This window comes from Lissotriton helveticus, chromosome 1_1 (genome assembly GCF_964261635.1).
Source record: "Lissotriton helveticus chromosome 1_1, aLisHel1.1, whole genome shotgun sequence".
NCBI lineage: Eukaryota > Metazoa > Chordata > Amphibia > Caudata > Salamandridae > Lissotriton > Lissotriton helveticus.
The window spans coordinates 1,517,731,774-1,517,751,365 of NC_136057.1; the positions used below are offsets into that span (position 1 = coordinate 1,517,731,774).

At 44.9% G+C, this 19,592-nt stretch overlaps 1 protein-coding gene across 6 annotated transcripts in view; it reads left to right on the plus strand.

The window, feature by feature from the left end:
* PDE4DIP (phosphodiesterase 4D interacting protein) overlaps positions 1-19,592 on the plus strand; it is a 1,524,691-nt gene that overhangs the window by 745,217 nt on the left and 759,882 nt on the right. For all 6 annotated transcript variants that reach the window (XM_078686955.1, XM_078686929.1, XM_078686947.1 and 3 more), the window contains one exon: positions 6,888-6,969. In XM_078686955.1, coding sequence (XP_078543081.1) covers positions 6,888-6,969 — 82 coding nt within the window. The remainder of the gene's footprint in view (positions 1-6,887; positions 6,970-19,592) is intronic.

Genomic DNA, 19,592 nt, shown 5'->3' on the forward strand with positions numbered 1-19,592 from the left:
AGATTATCTCAACTATTTATAAAAATAATATATTTGTACTTGAAATAAGTTAAATTATTCTTAAATATATTTTTCGCGAAGTCACGTTTGGGTGCGTACTGGTTAAGCCCTGGGTGCGCGACTCCCATGTGACTTTAAAAGAAACCATTTCATTGGTTGATAAGGTTTTTCATTATAGAACTTGAAGGACCCCGCCCTTTATAGTCATTCTCTCTGCTGCATCACAGGAGAGACACCTGTTGTGTTTTTGGGAGCAAAATTGTGATTTTTATTTTGGTGTTTACTTGGAAAACTTCTACAATGGCTTCTTCAAATACACCAATAGACCTTCCATCTGATGATGAAGATTTGGGACCACCACTGAAAAAAAGATCAGAGTCTATTGTTTGGACATCTTTCACAATCCCGGAGAGTGAAAGAAAAGTGGATGCAAGAAAATTGAGCTGCACGCTCTCATCCAGAGTTATATCAAGAGGCAGCGAGAAGTAGTACTTGTGTGGTACTTCCAGTATGTATAAGCATTCACAAACTATACATCCGAGACAACTTGCAAGAGAACAACAGCGACGTGTGCAAGAGGCCACACCACAAACTGACCAGGGTGCTGGTCCCAACACTTCTGGAGGCTCAACCTCAGCATCTTGTGGTCTGGACATTTGTCCAGGGTTTGCGACGCTCAAACAGCATTGTATCAAATGCAATGCCATTTTAAGAAACTATCGCTGTTAATTTTTTTTTTCTGTTGGAATGACAATATAATTCCAAAAGTTTAAAGTTTTGTCTGTTTGTTTTTTCGTTTTTTTAAAAACACCCAAAAATTTCACAAAATTGTTTAAAAAACACAAAAAAAATTAAAAACAAAAAAGAAGAAAAAAACGTTCTCTTCAAAACTACCTTATTGGGTAAAAAAAGAGAAATAACTGCATGCTAATATCTGGGTGATTGCTTGAGTACATATCTAGAGCATGATTGATTTTAAGAGTGCATGGGTAGCGACAGGGAGATGGCTGGACTGCATGAGTAATGCACTGGTAATTGTAGGAGTGAATCAGTAGTGTGAGGACTGGATGGATAGTACACATGTGATTGTAGCACTGCATGTGTAAGTGCCTGTGTCATTGCATGAGTACATGGATAGCGATAGCATACTTAGAGTACTGCAAGGAGAGTGCATGGTGAATTTATAAGTACTTGACTTTTGGCAGAGGAATTGGATACGGACATAGGAGTGGTTGGTTAATTGGATGAGTACATAATTAGTAACAGGGAGATTTCTAAACTGTATAGGTAGCACTCAAAGGAATGTAAAAGTGAATGAGTTAGTGCCTGGGTAATTTCATGAGTACAAGGGTACTGACTGGAAGATTAGAGTACTGCAAGGTGAGTACATGGTGAATATATAAGTGCTTGGATATTGGTGGAGTGATTGGATTAGTGCATGGTAGTGGCTGAGTGACTGGAGGACTGCATGAGGAGTGACAGGGTGATTCCTGGACTGCGTGGGTACTACCTGGGAAATTGGAGGAGTGAATGAGAAATATGTAAGTGATTAAAGAACTGCATGGGTAATCAAAAGGGGATTGCAGCAGTACATGTGTTTGTGACTGGGTCATTGCATGAGTACATGGGTACTGAGTGGATGATTAGAGTAGTGGAAGGAGTGTGCGTAGTAAATTTATAAGTGTTTGGGTATTGGCATAGTGTTTTGTTTAGTACATGGTACTGGTTGCGTGACTGGAGGAGTGCACAGGGACTGACAAGGTGCTTGCTGATCTGCATGGGTAGTATCAGGGGAATTCAAGGACCAAATGAGAAGAGTGTAGGTGGTCAGAGGACTGCATTAATAGTAGACAAGGATTGTACCAGTGCATCTGTTAGTTCCTGGATCATTCAATGAGTACATGAGTAGTGACTGCATGATTAGAGTTGTACGTGGAGAGTGGATGGTGAATCTGTACGTGGTTCGTTTTAGGCGCAGGTTACGGACATAGGACTGCCTGGGTAATTGAACATATGTATGTGTTGTACCAGGGAGATTACTGGACTGCATAGGTAGTCCTCAAGGGATTGCAGCACTGCATGTGTTAGTAACTGGGTCATTGCATGAGTACATGGGTACTCACTGGATGATTAGAGTACTGCAAGGAGAGCACCTGAGTGAATTTATAAGTGCTTGGGTATTGGCAGAGGGATTGTATTAGTACATGGCACTGGCTGGGTGACTCGAGGAGTGCATCGGGAATGACAGGGTAAATGCTGGACAGCATGTATAGTACCTGGGGAATTTGAGATGTGAATGAGTAGTGTCTAGATGGTTAAAAACAGTTATAACATATAATATTATAGTTTAAACGACACGACATAATTTTACCAATATATAAGATATTCAGTTTGCCTTTTTTGCTGTTCTCAGAATCTATTGAATTTCACCATAGACAGTGATTTCAATATTGCTCATCATGTAAAAACACAATCAATAAGATTGTTAAAAAAATAACAAATCTGTGTCCAAAATATTTACAACAAAGTCAACTATGTGTTCACATTTCCTAAAATAAACATCCTCAATAACATTGCATATAATACAAATATATGAAAGGCTTCTTTCTAAGACAATTTTCTAAATACAATATCAAGGAACAGAAACGATAATTGAATCAGCAATTCTTCATATCTTCCCTATAGTCTAAATGATGTTCTTTAAAACATTTGCTGTGAGAATATCCAAAATACACTTGTTAATTCATATCTATATCTTCCCACTAGGCCGAATGATATTCCCGAAATCCTTTGTATTGAAATTATCCAAAATAATATCATTAATTCATATTGACATCTTCCCAATAGGCCGAATGATGTTCTCAGAACTTTGGCATTAAAAATATTAGGTATGAATTTGGATTGTGGCAGAGTGATTGATATGGAATAGTTGGTTACAGGACTGCATGGATAGTGAACATGTGATTGTAGCACTGCATGTGTAAGTGCCTGTGTCATTGCATGAGTACATGGATAGCGATAGCATACTTAGAGTGCTGCAAGAAGAGTGCATGGTGAATTTATAAGTACTTAGGTTTTGCCAGAATGATTGGATAAAGACATGGCAGACTGATTAAAAGAGTCCACAGGGAGTGACAGGAGGATTGCTGGACTGCATGTGTAGTGCTCTGGAGATGTTACCACTGCATGAGTTAGTGCGTGAGTCATTGCATGAATGCTTGCATACTAACTGAGTGATTGCACAATATAGAATCAGTAAATCATCTCTCATACTTAAAAATCACATATTCGCTACCTTTGCACTCCTGCAATCAGTCAGGCACCTCTCAATAATTCATCAAATATACATGCAACTATATAAATACAATCTGAACACATACATGAGTCTTTACATACTATCTAGTTAAATAGATAAGTACAACATACCAGAAAGAGTAATATGTGGTGGTTTAGTTGTGAAGACGGCTGTAATACCAGAAACTGGTCCTGGGAAGCTTGATTCCGGTCCAGGGAAGACATGGCTTGGCAGTTCGGGCTTGACTGTTCCCATGAGGCAAAGCGTCAGACTGATTTGCATATGGCCATGTCTGAACTGGGGTGGCGGAGTGAGCTAAAGAACGGTGATGGATTAAACCCAGATCAGTTGATTGGGGGGAGTGTTTGTATTGTCAATGCTCCGTCCATCATCACCTTTGGTTTTTCTTAGTTTTGAGCTACATCTTCACCATTAAATCTAGAAATATGCGACATCCTTAAACTATATCTCTCAACAGACTTAAGAAAGAAGCCTAATTAACAACACCGTTTATGAGCATTTATAAAACCACACTTTTATCATACATCTTCACAATTGTATCTAAAATTATGTGGTATCATTCAACTAAACATTTGCTCAGACTACTAAAAGAAGCATAATTACCAACACCTTATTTCACCATTCTATCTTAAAACACATGGCATCATTTAACTTTGCCTTCTGTACAAACTAATAACAGAAACTTAATTATTAACACCTTATAAGATCATCTTTCAAACAGCACAGTTGTGCTGCATTTGACCAAACTATCTATAAATATGCAGTATCATTTAACTATACCTTTGTAGAGAGAAGAAAAAATAAAGCCTAATAAACTACATCTTATATGAACATCTTTCAAAATATACATTTGTACTGCATCTTCAACCAAGTATCTAAAAATATGAGGCATCATTCAGCTATACCTTTGAATAGACTTAAAAATAAAATATTACTTTATAGACTGTTTTTTTAAACAAACTTCAAGTACAATTAAACTAATTCCAATATACATCTCCACATTTAATAATATATTTCAAGCAACACAGTTTTAGAATAATGTCAAATCTTTTTTAAATAAACCTCAAAAATATATAACTCACCTTGCAAATAAATCTGTTGAATGAACAATTTCACACAGACAGGATTTTCTTTAACACACAGTCAATATAAATCACCAGACTCTGCAAGGTGAAGCCAGTAGTGGCAAGGTTTCTCTCTGTTTTTCCATACAAATAAACATCAGCAACAAATGACATAAGTTCCCAGCGATTTTGAAATTGTAAACCACATTTCCATTGGTCATAGATAATAACCCTTTTCAACTGACTTCTTCATCCCTTCTGCTTAGTGGCATTTCCATAGCAACAGTTCATGCAACATTCAACTTAAGTGACAGGTCACAAGTTCCCCATATTTTCAAGTTCACCACACAATGTTGCAAATGCAGACAGCAAGTGTGGTTGGCTTTCTAAAACATGACCTTATCCTTTCTGCTGTACCTTTAAAACATTTTTTACTAACCAATAACAAACTTGCTTTTTAAACAAAGTAAAATGCAACCTAATTTTGAATGTACAATGTTCTTAAACAGCCAATCAAATCTCTACTTTTTTTAAAACAGACTCTAGTCCACCATTTTAGACATTCTCATTCTATCCAATGACTACCTCAGATACAGACATCTTTTCATTACCTACAGTCATCACTTCAAGATGCTTGCAGTGTGGATTGTTGGGCACAGCTATGTTTTCTGGTGCAAAAGGTATTGACGAAGACCTAGCTTGCAAAATTTAGACATTAAATGGATTGGACAGAGAGGCACCAATTGATGCCTGTGGTTAAAACCTTTTGTGCATCTCCAACCCCCTGACCTCATAATTGTGCACTGTGGTGGCAGTGACCTAGGCACATTGACTGGGGTAGGTCTGGAATTGCTAATGAAGGACACCTTTGCAGAATTGATGTTGCTTTTCCCCAAAACTGCCTTTGTATACTCTAACATATGCCAAAGACAGAAATGGAAGTGGTCCAATCAATATTGTTCTCAGATTGAGAAAGCTAGATAAAATGTCAATAAAGCTGTTTCTGCTTATGGGCTCCATATATAACAACAATCTACGTTTCCATAAGGAGGGCATCTACAGGCGTGACGGGGTACACTTCACTGATGAAGAGAAAAGAGTGTTTCTCAACAACCTAAAGCTCTGCATCCGCACTTACATGTAGCTGCAAGAAACTCATAATAAACACAAGGGCTCTTTTTAGAGCCACCCAATAACCCAACATATAACCTAGGTTTATATAAAAATAATCTTAATTGTTTTTGCTTGGAGTTGCACACCCAGCGCGACTTGGAGCAGCGCACCCATCGCGTTCACACTATGGGGCCACACTGAGCGCCTCGCACCCCTCACGTTGACACCAGAGGCCGTGGTGGGAGCCGTGCACCCCTCGCGTTCACACCAGGGGGCCGTTCACCCATCGGGTTCACACTAGGGCGCCGCGCTGAGCGCCGTGCATCCCTCGCGTTCACACCAGATGCCGTGCTGGGAGCGGCGCACCCCTCACGTTCACAACAGGTGGCCATGCACCCCCCGCGTTCACACCAGGGGGTAAGCTGACCGCCGCGCTAGGGTCGCAACACCAATCTTTATTTTTCTTCAAACGTCCACTTTCAATAATTTACATTCGCCCTGGGGACCCCATCCCCGGGGCATGCCCAATATATGTGTGTGTGTGTGTGTATATATATATATATATATATATATATATATTTTAAACAAAGGAGGGGGGACTACAACCCCCTCCACAGCCATTTTGGACCCTGAGGACCCAATCCCCCCGGACCTGGCCTCATTGTTGGGGACCGTGTGGAGAGCCCCACTGCCCCCTTGGTCACGCCGGTTCCCCGCCTCCTGCGGGAGCCGGCATTGGTTTTCCACACGGGGAGCTGCTGACATGCAGCTCCCCTTGTGGAAAAGCAATGTGCTTTGGATTTTGGAAGCAATAGCAAAATCCAAAGTAGAGTTTGCTGTGACAGGCCACCATAGCAAACAGCAGTGTCGTTGGGGTCGGCACCCCAGGACACTATAGGAGACAGCCCTATGGGGTGGCGGTACCCAAGGCCATCAAGGGCTCCAGGAGGGGGGGGCCGCGCGGAGGATCCCCGAACAGATGTCCACAGTTCTTATCAAAGTCAGTAAAGTACTCTAACTCTGGCACTCTGCTACTAAACAAACCTTGCAATGTGTTCAGATTGTTCTCATTTATTTAAAAAATAGGTCAAAATCTAAGTAAAAACGGGTGTACTCATGAATAGTTTTTGTCTGTATGTTCTGGTTCAGATTATAAGCAAAACTTGCTTCTTAAATTCGTCCTATTTTAATTGGTATCTGTGTTGCTATACTTCAAGTTACAGTAACCACCTGGTGGATTTGAGTTAAGATTTTCTGTTTCTTCCTTTGAAAATGTGCTATTACAAATTTTTGAATAGGATACTAAGGAAACATATTAAGGACAGGCAATGCTGACATTAAAAAGGATGTTCTGCAAAAGTGTAATAATTACACATTTTATGCTTTTTTATCAGGAATTAATGGACAGGGAAACCGATCATAGCAAAATGATGGTGATCGTGAAGAACAATGACCGGGAAAACCAGAAAGGCAACCGTGAGTTGTATTTTATAACTAAGGGTGCCATTCTTCAGAATTCACTGTGACTGCAGTCTTCAAAAGTATGTTTTTAATGCCAGATGCCGTCTTTAAGATTCCAAGTAACTTCTTTTTTAATCCATTAGCACTTGTTTCTTTTAGTCATTGTCACTAAAAACATAGAAAGGTGGGTAAAATAGAGGACTTTGGCATCCATCTACTAGTTTTATTAGAAAAATATTTGCTGTGCTTCTTATACTTTAATAGTGCAGAATATTCTAATACTCGCAACATTGAATTTTTTGTGTATTCACATGCTTGAATCATTCCCCTTAGTCAGACTGGGAATCTCTCGTACATTAAAATAGCAATACAGTATAAAATATACAACAAACAGTATATAATGAAAAATGCCCATAGGCCTGAAACAACATAGTACATTTACTTCATTTGAAATAACCCAAACTTCAGCCAAGTTTAACCATTCCTATTCTTCCTAGAGACCTCCATAGTTCAGATTTCTACCGCACATCGTGTGTGAGGGAGTCCCCTGTCAGAGCTCTGCTCTAACCTCTCAGTGAACCTGAAATTGCTTCCATTTTGGTCTGCCCTGGATCTGAACTAGCCCCATCTTCAGCACTACTGTACTGTGAGTTGTTTTTAGAGAATATTGTTCCAGTTTCTGGACTATGGAGTTCTTTTGGTCTGACAAGCAACTGTCACCATGGCTGACAAAGAGAAGATATCTCTTTCTAAAATGTGTTTATCTTGTGGTAGCAATAACATATACACTGATGACCCACACTCTCAGTGTATTTATAGTCTGTATCCTAAGCTTAAGTCGGCAAAATGCAAGATTTGTAAGTATTTCTCCACTAAGACTCTCAAGGACAGAGAAAGGAGGTTGGCATTATTTCTTGTGAAAAAATAGAATATTCCTCCCTCTAAAGGAGATGCCCCCTTTTCAGTGGAAGAGTCTGTGAGAAATGCTCCTCCCCCAAGCACTTCCATGAAGGCAGTGCACCAGAGGAGACTTTTACAGTTTCCTGAGCATGAAATACTTGATACAGAGTTTGCAGCCACCCCCTTTGCTGACAAACCTGAGCCTAAGAACTAGAGAGACTCACCTGCGGCAAAGCAGAAGAATTCTTCAAAGGGAATCTCATTGTGACTCTCGACGTCAAAGTCTTTAACTCCATCATTTACTTTGAGGATGCCGTCGACCACGACCATTCTGTCTATGTTGAGCTTTCTGTTGTTTATGACACCATTGACATCGAGCATGCCGGCGAAGACCATACCATCCACAACGATCGTAGCGTTGACAACCTTGACCATACTGTTGACGACAAGGATCATACCGTCGACAGCATTAGCGTTGTGAATCCCACAGTCAATGAAAGACATAGGAGGAGATGTTTTTTCACCATTAAGGGTGATCAATGTGCCTCTAGTACAACTATTGCAGTCAGATCAAGAAGAAGAGGCTAGTGATTATCCCTCAATGACAGCTTACAGCCCAGCGCAAATGGATGTTTGATATGTTCCAGATTTTGAAGAGGACGCTCTAGATGATGTCCTACAGTAAATGTGTGTGCCAGCAGGAGTACTTGTGTAAGTACTTGACTGGATTTAAGCTAGAAACCACCTAGATGTTGTAGAGAGCCAGTTGTTGTCCAGTTCCTAATGGCCTCCTTATCAACAATGCAACAAATGTTGGATACTTTTACTAAGTTATCACCACAACTAATATATAATCCTAATATGGGGTTACCTGCTGCTTCCATCCTCCTTCCTTCTCAACCTGCTCTTTTACCAGTTCCACCTCCTATGGAGCCATCAACTCTACCTCTTACTACAACGCCAAGGGAATCGGTCCATGAAGAAGACATGGATGATGTTGGCTCTAATTGCTCTACAAATTCTGAAAGTGAAGGAGAGGAAGGTGAGCTACTACGAGACAGTGATGGAAAAAATGATATTGGCTGAGATTTTGTTGTTCCAAGTGGAAAGGATGTACCTATTTCACAAGATGCTTTAGATGATATCTCTCAATTTCATTCATTGATTGAAGGAGCTTCAAAGAATTAAACCTACCAATGGCCTCTGTAGTTCCACCATATTTTCATTATGACTTCAAAGAACAATCTTGAAAATGTTAAATCCTTACCTATTATTGATTATGTCTGGTCAGAAGGTCTGAAATTAATTAAGACAACTGCTACTGTTCCAGCTGTAATACCTCATCTGGAAAAGGAATAAAAAGCGCCAGTTTCAGCTCCATCTTGCCTCACTGGTCGTACTAGTCAAGGATAGCAAATGTATTGACAATCTGTGCCTGAGAATATCCTCCATGGCAACAACCGCAATAAAGACATCCAATGCCCTGGCGATTCTAGGTGGTTATGATCACCAGAGGTGGCATGACATAGCTCCTTTTCTGGATCTTATTCGTGAAGAGAAGAGGGAAACGATGAGAGCTATCCTAAAGGAAGTAGAAATAACCTCTTCTTTCATTATTGATGGGGCGATAAATGCTTCAAATACATGTGTTTACAAGTTGGCAGGAGAGACTGTGCTAAAGATGCAAGGCTGGTTAAAATCCACAGCCTTTTGTACTGATCTCCAATCTAAAGTCTTAGACATGCCTTTTGATGGCCTAACTCTTGGTTAACATGTTGATGAAGTTCTGCCAGATCTTAAAACCTACACTGATATAGCCAAGGTGTTGGGATTTTTGCAGTATCCCAGATTTGGGATGGCTAATTGTCTTGGGTCATGAAGAACAGAAAATTTCAGAGCACGATTCAATCAGTACAGAGGTGAAGAACGTATATGAGACTTAATGAAATTTGTGACCAAATCCAAATTTACCATGAATGTGACAAATGAATCCACCAAGCTATGGTATAGGAGTTTAAAATGGATAATACTAGCTGCCAATCCCAAAGCCCAGCCCCAAATATATAACCTATTTGTGGAAATATTGGCTTCCTTTGAATGCACGGGCAAGGTTAAGACAAATGTTATTAACACCTTTTGTGAACGTATGCCATCCCTAAAAAAAATTCTCAAAAGTGGGCCGAAGGAGCCATTATGCAGCAAATCTTCTGGGATGGTTTATGCAATAAGGTAGACTTGCTAAGACAAAACTCTTAGAAACAGTTAAAAAAGGCAATAGATGGGCAATTTGTGTAGCCAGACAGAGTTTAGGACTACTATTACACAAGAAAATAGACACTGGGAGGAAGAACAGTGGGAAGAACTGGCAGATGCCTTTGAGAACAGAAACACTTAGGTTTTCTGGAAGACACTAGCTGAGGGTTCCTGCAGCATAGATAAGCACTTAGAAACAGTGGTATAATCAGAGGCTTGGGTAGCTCACTTTGGTGACCTCTACAGGGAATGGCATTAGGACGCAAACCAGAAGACATCTGATTCTCCCCTTGCCCCTCTTGCAAATAAGGGTAGGGAAACTGAGGGAGGCCCCAAAGATTTAGATCAGAAGGAAATGGCTTCTCTATTAGTTCATACAACACATTTGGCAGGGGCAAGTATTTGACATTTTACGCTCTGTGATGTAGAGGAAACAGTGCAGGCCTTAAATCAAATGAATGCGCCGGGCCAAGACAGCATTCTCGACGATCTCTGTAAATGTAAATGTAAATGTATTTGAGCTTGTAAAGCGCACTGCTACCCGTCCGTAGGTTTCCTGGCGCTGTATAACTCTGGGGAACCCGACCTGGCTTTTCCCTGTGGGATGGTCCCTGCTGGGAGTCCCCAAGGTGGAGCCAGGCATCCCCGGAGTTGATGGGGCCGTTGTGGAGATTAGGCAAGCTAATGCCCAGAGTTGCCGAGTGGAACCCCTGATTAGAGTAAGCACCGGAGCGAGAATTATCGAGTCCGCTGACCCAAGTCCACGACCCTGCCGCGTCTGGAATTGAACCCTGGTCCCGGGCCGACTTCTGCTCCCGGGTCTGCCGCCTAACCAGAGATTTGGATCCCCCACCTGAATGCCTTGGTAATACTATTGTGAGCAGAGAGGAGATTTCCCTCTCTGGTAAGGGACCCACTATCCTTCCCAATTTACAAAAAGGAGAGTAGGTACATCCCATCTAACCACAGAGCAATCAGCTTGATTGACAAGACTACAAACCTGGATGTCGGACAATAAAATATTCTCAGACTTTCAAGCAGGGTTTAAGTGTAAGGCTAGTACCCTTGAACAATTCTTCCCTTTTGGACTGACCTGCTGGAAGTATGTTGCCATCCGGCGGGACCATCTCTGTGTCGCCTTGATAGTTTTGAGGACGGCATTTGACTTGGTACTGAGGGATACCCACATGGCTCGCTTAGAGGCAGGATGAGGCTGCATGGGGTGGCCCGTGAGCAAGTCAAACGCTGTGACTACTTGGGCGTCAGATAGGCCTATATTGTCTCTTGGTCCTCCCAGGTTGGGAAAAGCAGGTCAACTTGCCACCAAAAGGCATCTCCCAGAGCCAGGAAATACACGGCCACTTCGAGCGATGCTGTATCGTCTGCACTATAAGTTTACAGAGCCACTGCCATTACAGGGGCAATGTATGGGGCAAATCTTTGGGGATCTGTTGACTTATCCTTGCTTACACACACTGTAAATAAATGTATTAGGTCATTGTTCAACCTCCCCGGAAGCACCCCCCTTTCACCACTCCTTATTGATCTCTCACTGCAAAGAATTTACCATGTTGTTCTCTTAAAACTGTTGACATACTGGGGTGCGCCTGTGGCCTAAAACGGAATTGGCCCTGTACAGGAAAGCACTTATTAAGTTAATCAATATTGACAAATGTGCACATACCCCATGGCTCAGTAAAATTAAGTATTTAAGTGAAGCCATCAAGATGCCTGAAGTCTGGAAATCCCCTGCTGCATTAAAGAAAGGTACTCTCACAAAACTGAAAGTAGCCTTTTGGGACTTCTTGCTGCAGCAAATATAGAATGAGCAAGAAGTATTACTGAAAGTTTTTCTCACAATTGTGTTTTTAGCTTCAGCCCCCCTTTACCCCACCCCCCTCTCCCACCCAAGCAAAAAACATATAGATGAAGTTTAGATTTGGCAACCTGCCTCTGGATTCTTTCACAAATAAATGGGACAAGAAATGGTCCACATCTCCAGTCAGCCTGTTTTTCTTGACAACTTCTGTTCTTCGGCCCAATTCATACCCTACCTTGTAAGAGGTGGATCCGTGGCATAGCAAAGGCCCTCAAGCTTCAGGAGGCCCCCTCTGTACAGTACACTGGCCTGAAACCTCCTGAGTAAGTGCATAGGGGGGGCCTCCACGTACTTTACAGGGTGGGGGGTCACTTAGGTTTCGTTACGCCAGTGAGGTGGATCATTCCTGTTTGCAAGCTTTCTGGGCACATATACTTTCTGGGAAAGCAGGCAGTGTTCTTATTTGTGATACCAAGGCATGCATTGTGCTGTTTCTAGGTTCTTAACTTGGGCGTTGAGAATTCGTACAAGCAAATTTGCAGGGCCCTAATCACTGGCTCATGCTGATCGTTTTTTAAGTTCTAGATACATTGTCATTAATTTGATCAGGATTTACTTGTTTCAGCTGCTAGCATAAAATGTTCCAACAAACAACTGATTTTCTGGCATATTATACATTGTTTTAAGTGTATTGTATACAATATCTTATCCCGTCAAATGTTTATACTATTTATGTATGTATTGCGTTTATGGTTTACATAAAGCAAAATAAGGTATTATTAAACTTCCTCAACTCTTTCCTTACCTGTTGAGTTTTCTCGAAAGGGAGGCTCAACATAGACTTTCTGAATCCAACACAAAACCTAGAAACTCTACCTTCTTCACTGGATCTAACACTGATTTCTCTCTGCTCACAATGTACCCCAACTCTGCCAAGATAGAAACTGTCAACTGCATTTTTTCTATGAACAACATCCTATTCTGAGGCAACAGCCAAATATTGTCCATGTAAACATCAGTCTAACTCCTCTATGCTTCAGATAGCCCTTAACAGGACACACTCATTTTGGAATGCACCGTTGTACAAAAAAAAGCCTAAAAGACAAGCCTGTAAACCACCACCATCTGTAATCCCAACCAAAAAACAGTTATATTCAGTGATCATTGTGAATTGAAATTGAGCATTAAGTGTCTTTCAAACCCAGTCTTGCGATCCTAGCCTGTGTACTGGAAATGACCCTCAATAGATGCATTAACTTCATCTTGAAATGTCTGTAAGACCCATTAGTTCAAATTTCTCAGTTATTACTGATCTAAGATCTGGTATTTGAGAACCTTTGCTTGTCTGTACCAAAAACAAATTGCTCACAATACCTATCTTTAATGAGGAGTTGCTCTCTTTCTAACATTCCCTGTCCCTCCAACAGTACCAAAGTTATCTCCTGCTTTGAAAAACATATCTGCTTTGGATACAAAACTTGAGCTCGTGTCTCTAAAAATTCCACTCTGTAACTCATCTCAGTCTCGTAGACCCAGGGATCTGAAGTTATCTTTTTCCATGCATCCACATGATGCCTTAACCTGCCTCCTACGTTTGGAATGAAACAATTGGGATGGAAAATGTCATTCACCTAAGGTCATGTCTCATGTTTGTACCCCGTCATGATTATATTTCAATCTTGTTTATCTTCTTATCTGAGGGTGGAACCTACTATTGCCTTAAATACTCCTGAAGAACCCCTTCCTCTATATTAAAACTGTTGTCCTTGAATAACATTCTGACTGCGACCTGGGAAGCTGCCTCTTCCTCTCCAGGTCCTACAAAAAAAACACACCAGAAAATACTTCTTTCTTAGCAATCTGGACCATGTCCAGATTGGTTAATGTAGCTGCATACGTCCCTAATTCTCTAAGCAAATTATCTCCAAATAATGAAGTCTGCTTTATAGGTTTATGCTCTACCACTACATATCAATCCTCATGGGAATAGACCGAATTCTTTCAGCTATAATAGCTGAATTTGCATTGCCAATTAAACAAGCTGTTCTTTGAATCCATCCCGGTAGATAGTCCGTTTCAATTGCAGTACTAGTACTAGGAGCAGTAGTTTCCTCTGTCATCTAAAAAATACGAGTGACTGAGCCAACTATGTCCAGGAGTTTATCCTGACCAAATTTAGAGACTTTCCAGGCCCTTTTTTGGAATCATTCTTCAATGTAAATTTGTATATGGCCTTTTTTGGTCCAGGTCAGGAGTATGACAGACTTGTGTCAAACATTCAGACCACACAATGTTGCTCTTCTCTTCCTCCACAGATTGTCATAATTTTGAATGTAAATATCGGGCCATATGTTCTTTTGGCTACCAGTCTTTGTTATGCTTAGCACTCCCAAATAAAAGAAAATCTGAAAGAAATAGTTGGTTATAGATTCCTTAACTTAGAATTACCCCAAGGCGTAAGACTGCACTCGGAGAATTTTTCGTTAACAGTAACCCTGCGTGTCAAAAGGTAGCGTTGCTCGGCTCCGCGTTCGTTGTTGCCGCCGGGATGACGTTGCGGTAGCTACTTAGACGCTGCCCTCGCGTGCTGACGTCCGATCTTTCTTTTTCCACGCCAGCCTGTGCAGATCCAGAGAGAGTGGTACCTCCAGTCACTTTTTGACTGACTTTATGAGCAACTTTTTGTCGACACTGTTTTGAGTCTTCGACTACTGGTGCATGTCAGGGATGCCCGGCTTCAAGGCTTGCGGTTACTGTAGCCGACTGATGTCAGTGACGGATCCGCACCGCGTGTGTCTGTTTTGCTTGGAGCGCAACCATAACCCCAAGTCGTGCTTAGACTGCCAGACCATGGCCCAAAGACTTTGCATTAGGGTCCCAAAAGCTTTTGGAAGCCTGACAGTCGGCTTCGCGCCGTGCGAGGTCTAGGTCGCGTGGAAGGTCGAGGGACTGGTCGCGGAGTCACCATCATTCTTCTTCCAAGTCTTCGCACTCGGGGTCAGGTAAGTCGAATAACAAGAAGAAGGCGTAGAAGCGTTGTCGCTCTTCGACTTCTCCCCATCGGTCGGCAAATGCGAGGAGGGTTGCGAGTGGTGCCCTTCCTGCGGCTCCACGTGCGGAGCCTGGAGGGTCGACTCCAAGTTTTACCCCGCTTTGAAGATTTTACGCAACGATGCATGCCCGCGGACTCTGCTGGGTGGGGGCCCTGGGACTTTGATGCTGGTGGCTTCGGCCCTGGCACCACAGGGCCCCTTTGGATTCAGGTGTGGATCCGGATCGGCGCCGGTCGACCTGGTTACGCCTCCCCCGGCGCCAATTCCACCGGCTCCACGTCAGATGCCAGCATCGACTCCTGCCTACGCCTCGGTGTAGACACAGAGCCGGACCTATGCCGGATCCGGCGCCGGCGGGCACTTTTGTTCTCCTGTTCTACCCAGGCTCTTTGAGACCAGATAGGCAGCCAGAAGAGGGTGAAGAGGACTGGGGGGGGTCTGAAGAAAGCTAGTGGTCTGGATACCTCACCAGACCTTGGCATGTTTTCTCCTCCTACTGTGACTACAGAGGAGGGAGCGTCTTACGCTGTGGTGTTGCGTAGGGCGGCCGAGGCTCTCAACCTCGAGCTACCTACGGTGGCAGTCAGGACTAACCTCCTGACACAGGTGCTTCTGCCGAAAGCGAGCTCTTCGGAGCCCCTGCTACCATTTAATGAAGCCCTCATTGACATCCTTTTGGGCGCCTGGTCCAGGCCTAGCACAGGGGCTCCTGTGGATTGGATCGTTGCCCAAAGCCACCGCCCAGCCCCGGGCGACCCCACCTTCCTCTACCAACCCCCCACCCCTGAGAGCTTGGTGGTCTAAGCCTCCACCTCCAAAGGCGCATTCCCTAATGCACCACCTGATAGGGAATCCAAAAAGCTGGACTATCTTGGGAAGAAGATGTTTTCTTCCTCCAGCTTGGGACTGCGGTCGGTAAACACTGCATGTCTCTTGGGCCGTTACACCCACTCCGTGTGGGATACGATGGCGCAAGTGCTGCCCCAGTGCCCCGAGGAGGCCCGTGCCATACTCTCCCGTGCAGATGCCGGAGGGAGAGTCGCAACGAAGTTTACCATCCGCTGTGGACTGGATACCGCTGACTCACTAGGACGATTTCCATGTCGGTAGCCCTTCGCTGCTACGCCTGGTTGAGGTAAACTGTTTTTTTAAGGAAGCCCAATCCACCCTTATGGACATGCCCCTTGATGGCCATCGCCTATTCGGTGACAAGTCAGACAATATGCTGGAGCGCTTTAAGGACTTTTGGGCTATGGCCAGGTCCGTGGGCCTCTCCACCACCCGCCCTGCGCAGTCTGCTTTTCGGCCTTTTGTGGCAACGGAAGGGGTGCCCTGCCACGTCTCGCCTTGAGCCGTAGGCCGACGCAAGCTGTTTAGCCTCAGCGCGGACATGAATGTGGGACCCACCACTGTGGTTCAGGGGGCCAGCAGATTCGGCCAGTTCATCACAGCCCCCTCTGCAGCATCCTCCAACCCCTCCTAGTCTGACCTTTCTGGGCCACCAATCGCCAGTGGGTGGCTGGATTCGCCATCACCTCCCGCACTGGCGCACCATCACGTTGGACAGGTGGATGTTGCAAATAGTCCAAAGGGGCTACTCCCTCCCCTACAAGACTACCCCTCCATCCATGCCACCTCAGTACGATCGCATGTCGGAGGATCATCTGGCCCTTGTTGGACCTGCCCTGGGAAAGTATAATGGTTTATGCCCACATGAAGGAAGCTTTGATGACCCGCTATGGTTTGACCCCTGAGATGTATAGGCAGAGGTTTAGGACCTGCAAGAACTTAGAGGGTACCACGTGGGTTGAATATGTGTCTTTTTTTTTTTTTGCAGAGCAATGGAGCGCTTGGTAAGAGGTAGCAAAGTAGTAACTTTTGAGCAACTTTATGATTTGATTGCATGGGAGCCTTTATCTAGTAACTGTTTTCCTGAGCTATGCCAGCACCTGATTGATTGCAAGCTAACTAACCCTAGGAAGCTTGCTGAGGAGGCGGACCGCTGGGTGAGCACCCGGGTTCGCAAGGGTCCGATGGGAGACTTTTCCAAAGGTGGGTAGGGTCCCCAGCAGAGAAGTGGAGGGGACAGGGATAAACCAAGGGAGTTTCCAAGAGGACCCCCAAGTAATTCCCAAGGGAACCAAGCAGTGGTATCCCAGCCTCCCCAAGAGCAGAGGTCAGTGCCCCCGACATGTAGGCCTGTTCAGAGGGGGGCCCTTACTTGTTTTAAGTGTGGTCAAGTGGACCACCGGTATTTTGATCCCCAGTGTCCCCTGAAGGACCACCCTGCACCAACCCATGCACCACCCCGCCAGCTTGCTAGTGTAGCCCTGGGAGAGGAAGAGATGGGCGCCCCAGAGGGGTGGGATCCCGTAGAATTGACCCTTGTTTCATTAGGAGACTTTGAGATGGTCCCTAAACCGGCACTGCCTGAAAACACTCAGAAGAACAGGCAGTGGGTGACTATCAATGGCCATAGAGTCGGGGCTCTAAGAGACACAGGAGCCAGTGTAACTGCTGTCAGCTCCCGGTTGGTGTCCAAGGAGCAGGTTGTCCCTCATGCATTCTACCCTGTAGTGTCAGCAGACAACTCAGAGAGCCAATGTGAGGTGGCTCAGGTTAACTTTGAATAGGGGGGTCTCAGGAACTCTTCAGGTGGCTGTGAGGCCCGCCATGCCTGTGGACTGTCTGTTGGGCAATGATTTAGAGAACTCCACGTGGGCTACGGTAGAGAGGAGAGTTAACTTTCAAATGTTGGGTCTGCCTGAGTGGGCGTGTGCTACCACTAGGTCCAGGGAAGCCAAGGAGGGTGTTGAGAAGGATCTGGAGCCTGAGAGTATGGCCCAGCTCCCTGCCTTAGAGAGAAGGGGCAGGGGGCATGGGAAGCCGGCTCCCTTTGTTCCCACGGCCCAGGAGGGAGCAGAGCCCGAGGGGGATGCTCTGGAGCCTACCAGGGAGGAGAGTGCTAACCTGGGGACCTGCCTGAGCTGACCCATTGGCAGCAGGAAGGAGGGCCCACCAGGGAGGAGTTTTGTGAGCAGCAAAGAGTTTGCCCTTCTCTTGAGGGTATGCGGCAACAGGCTGCAGCCCAGGCAGCAGGTGACCAGTCTGGTTCACATCTGATTTATTGGGAGAACGGTCTCCTGTATAGCGAGCCTAAGGTTGCTGAGCTGGGGTCAGCCCGAGGGCTGGTGGTGCTCGCATGCTTCAGAGCCTTCCTACTTGGCAGGACATCTGGGGCAGACCAAGACCTTCGAAAGGCTGGCCACACACTTTTATTGGCCCCAGATGCGCAAGAGCTCAAATGCTCACTGCAGGACATGTGAGACTTGCCAGGCAAGTGGGAAGAGTGGGGGGAAGATCAAGGCCCCACTCTAGCCCTTTCCAGTTGTTAGTATCCCATTCGAGGGAGTGGGCATTGACATCGTGGGGCATCTCGATCCCAGGACAGCCATGGGCAACAGGTTTATCCTGGTCCCAGTGGACCATGCCACCCGGTACCCTGAAGCCTTCCCGCTCAGGACGGTGATGGCCCCAGTGGTGGGACGTCCACTGATGGGGATTTTCTCCTGTGTGGGGTTCCCCAGAGAGGTGGTGTCTGACAGGGGGACCAATTTCATCTCCCAGTATGTGAAGTCTCTGTGGAAGGAGTGTGGGGTAACATATAAGTTCACCGCCCCCTACCCTCCCCCAAGGTAATGGTCTGGTTGAAAGCTTCATCCGGACCTTGAAGGGCATGATTATTGGCTTAGAAGAGCCCCTAAGGCGTAAGTGGGACGTCCTCTTGCCATGCTTGTTGTTTGCCTACCGCGAGGTGCCACAGAAGTCCTTAGGGTTCAGTCCCTTTGAACTGCTCTATGGCCGTCTGGTAAGAGGGCCTCTGAGTCTGGTCAATGAAGGCTGGGATCAATCTCCCAGGAAACCTCCCCAAGATGTATTTAACTACATTTTGGCCTTCAGCGACCAGACTCTGCATTTCAGAAAAATGGCTGAGGCAAATTTGGAAGCCAGCCAGGAGGGAATGAAACGGTGGCGCAACCAGAACACCAGTCTGGTTGAGTTTCAACCTGGTCAGAAGGTTTGGGTACTGGCCCCAGTGGAGCCTGGTGCGCTCCAAGATAAGTGGACCGGTCCATTTGAGGTGGTGGAGTGCAAAAGTCCAGTTACCTACTTGGTGGACTTTCAGTCTCCCAGGAATGTGAATTGCCTGAAGCCTGACTTTGTGACGTCTGAAGTGGGCATGCTTCTTGCCACAGATGCTGGAGTGGAGGAGGAGCGTGAGCCTCTTCCTGACCTCTTGTGTGCAGGAGAGAAGGCTGGGTCAGTGGAAGGTGTGGCCCTCTCCACCACACTGCCCCCTGTGCAGCAGAGAGATTGTCACCAGCTGTTGGGGCAATTTTCTGGTTTGTTTTCCCTGGTGTCACTGAGTGGTGCGTCCATGAAGTGGACACCGGGTACAGTCCTCCTGTCAAGCACAAGGCTTACCGAGTGACTGACTGGGTCAGGCCTACATTAAGGCGGAGGTCTCCAAAATGTTTGCCCTAGGGGTGATAGAGTCCTCTAGCAGCCCACAGTCCAGCCCCGTGGTCTTGGTACCAAAAGCTGCCGTGCCT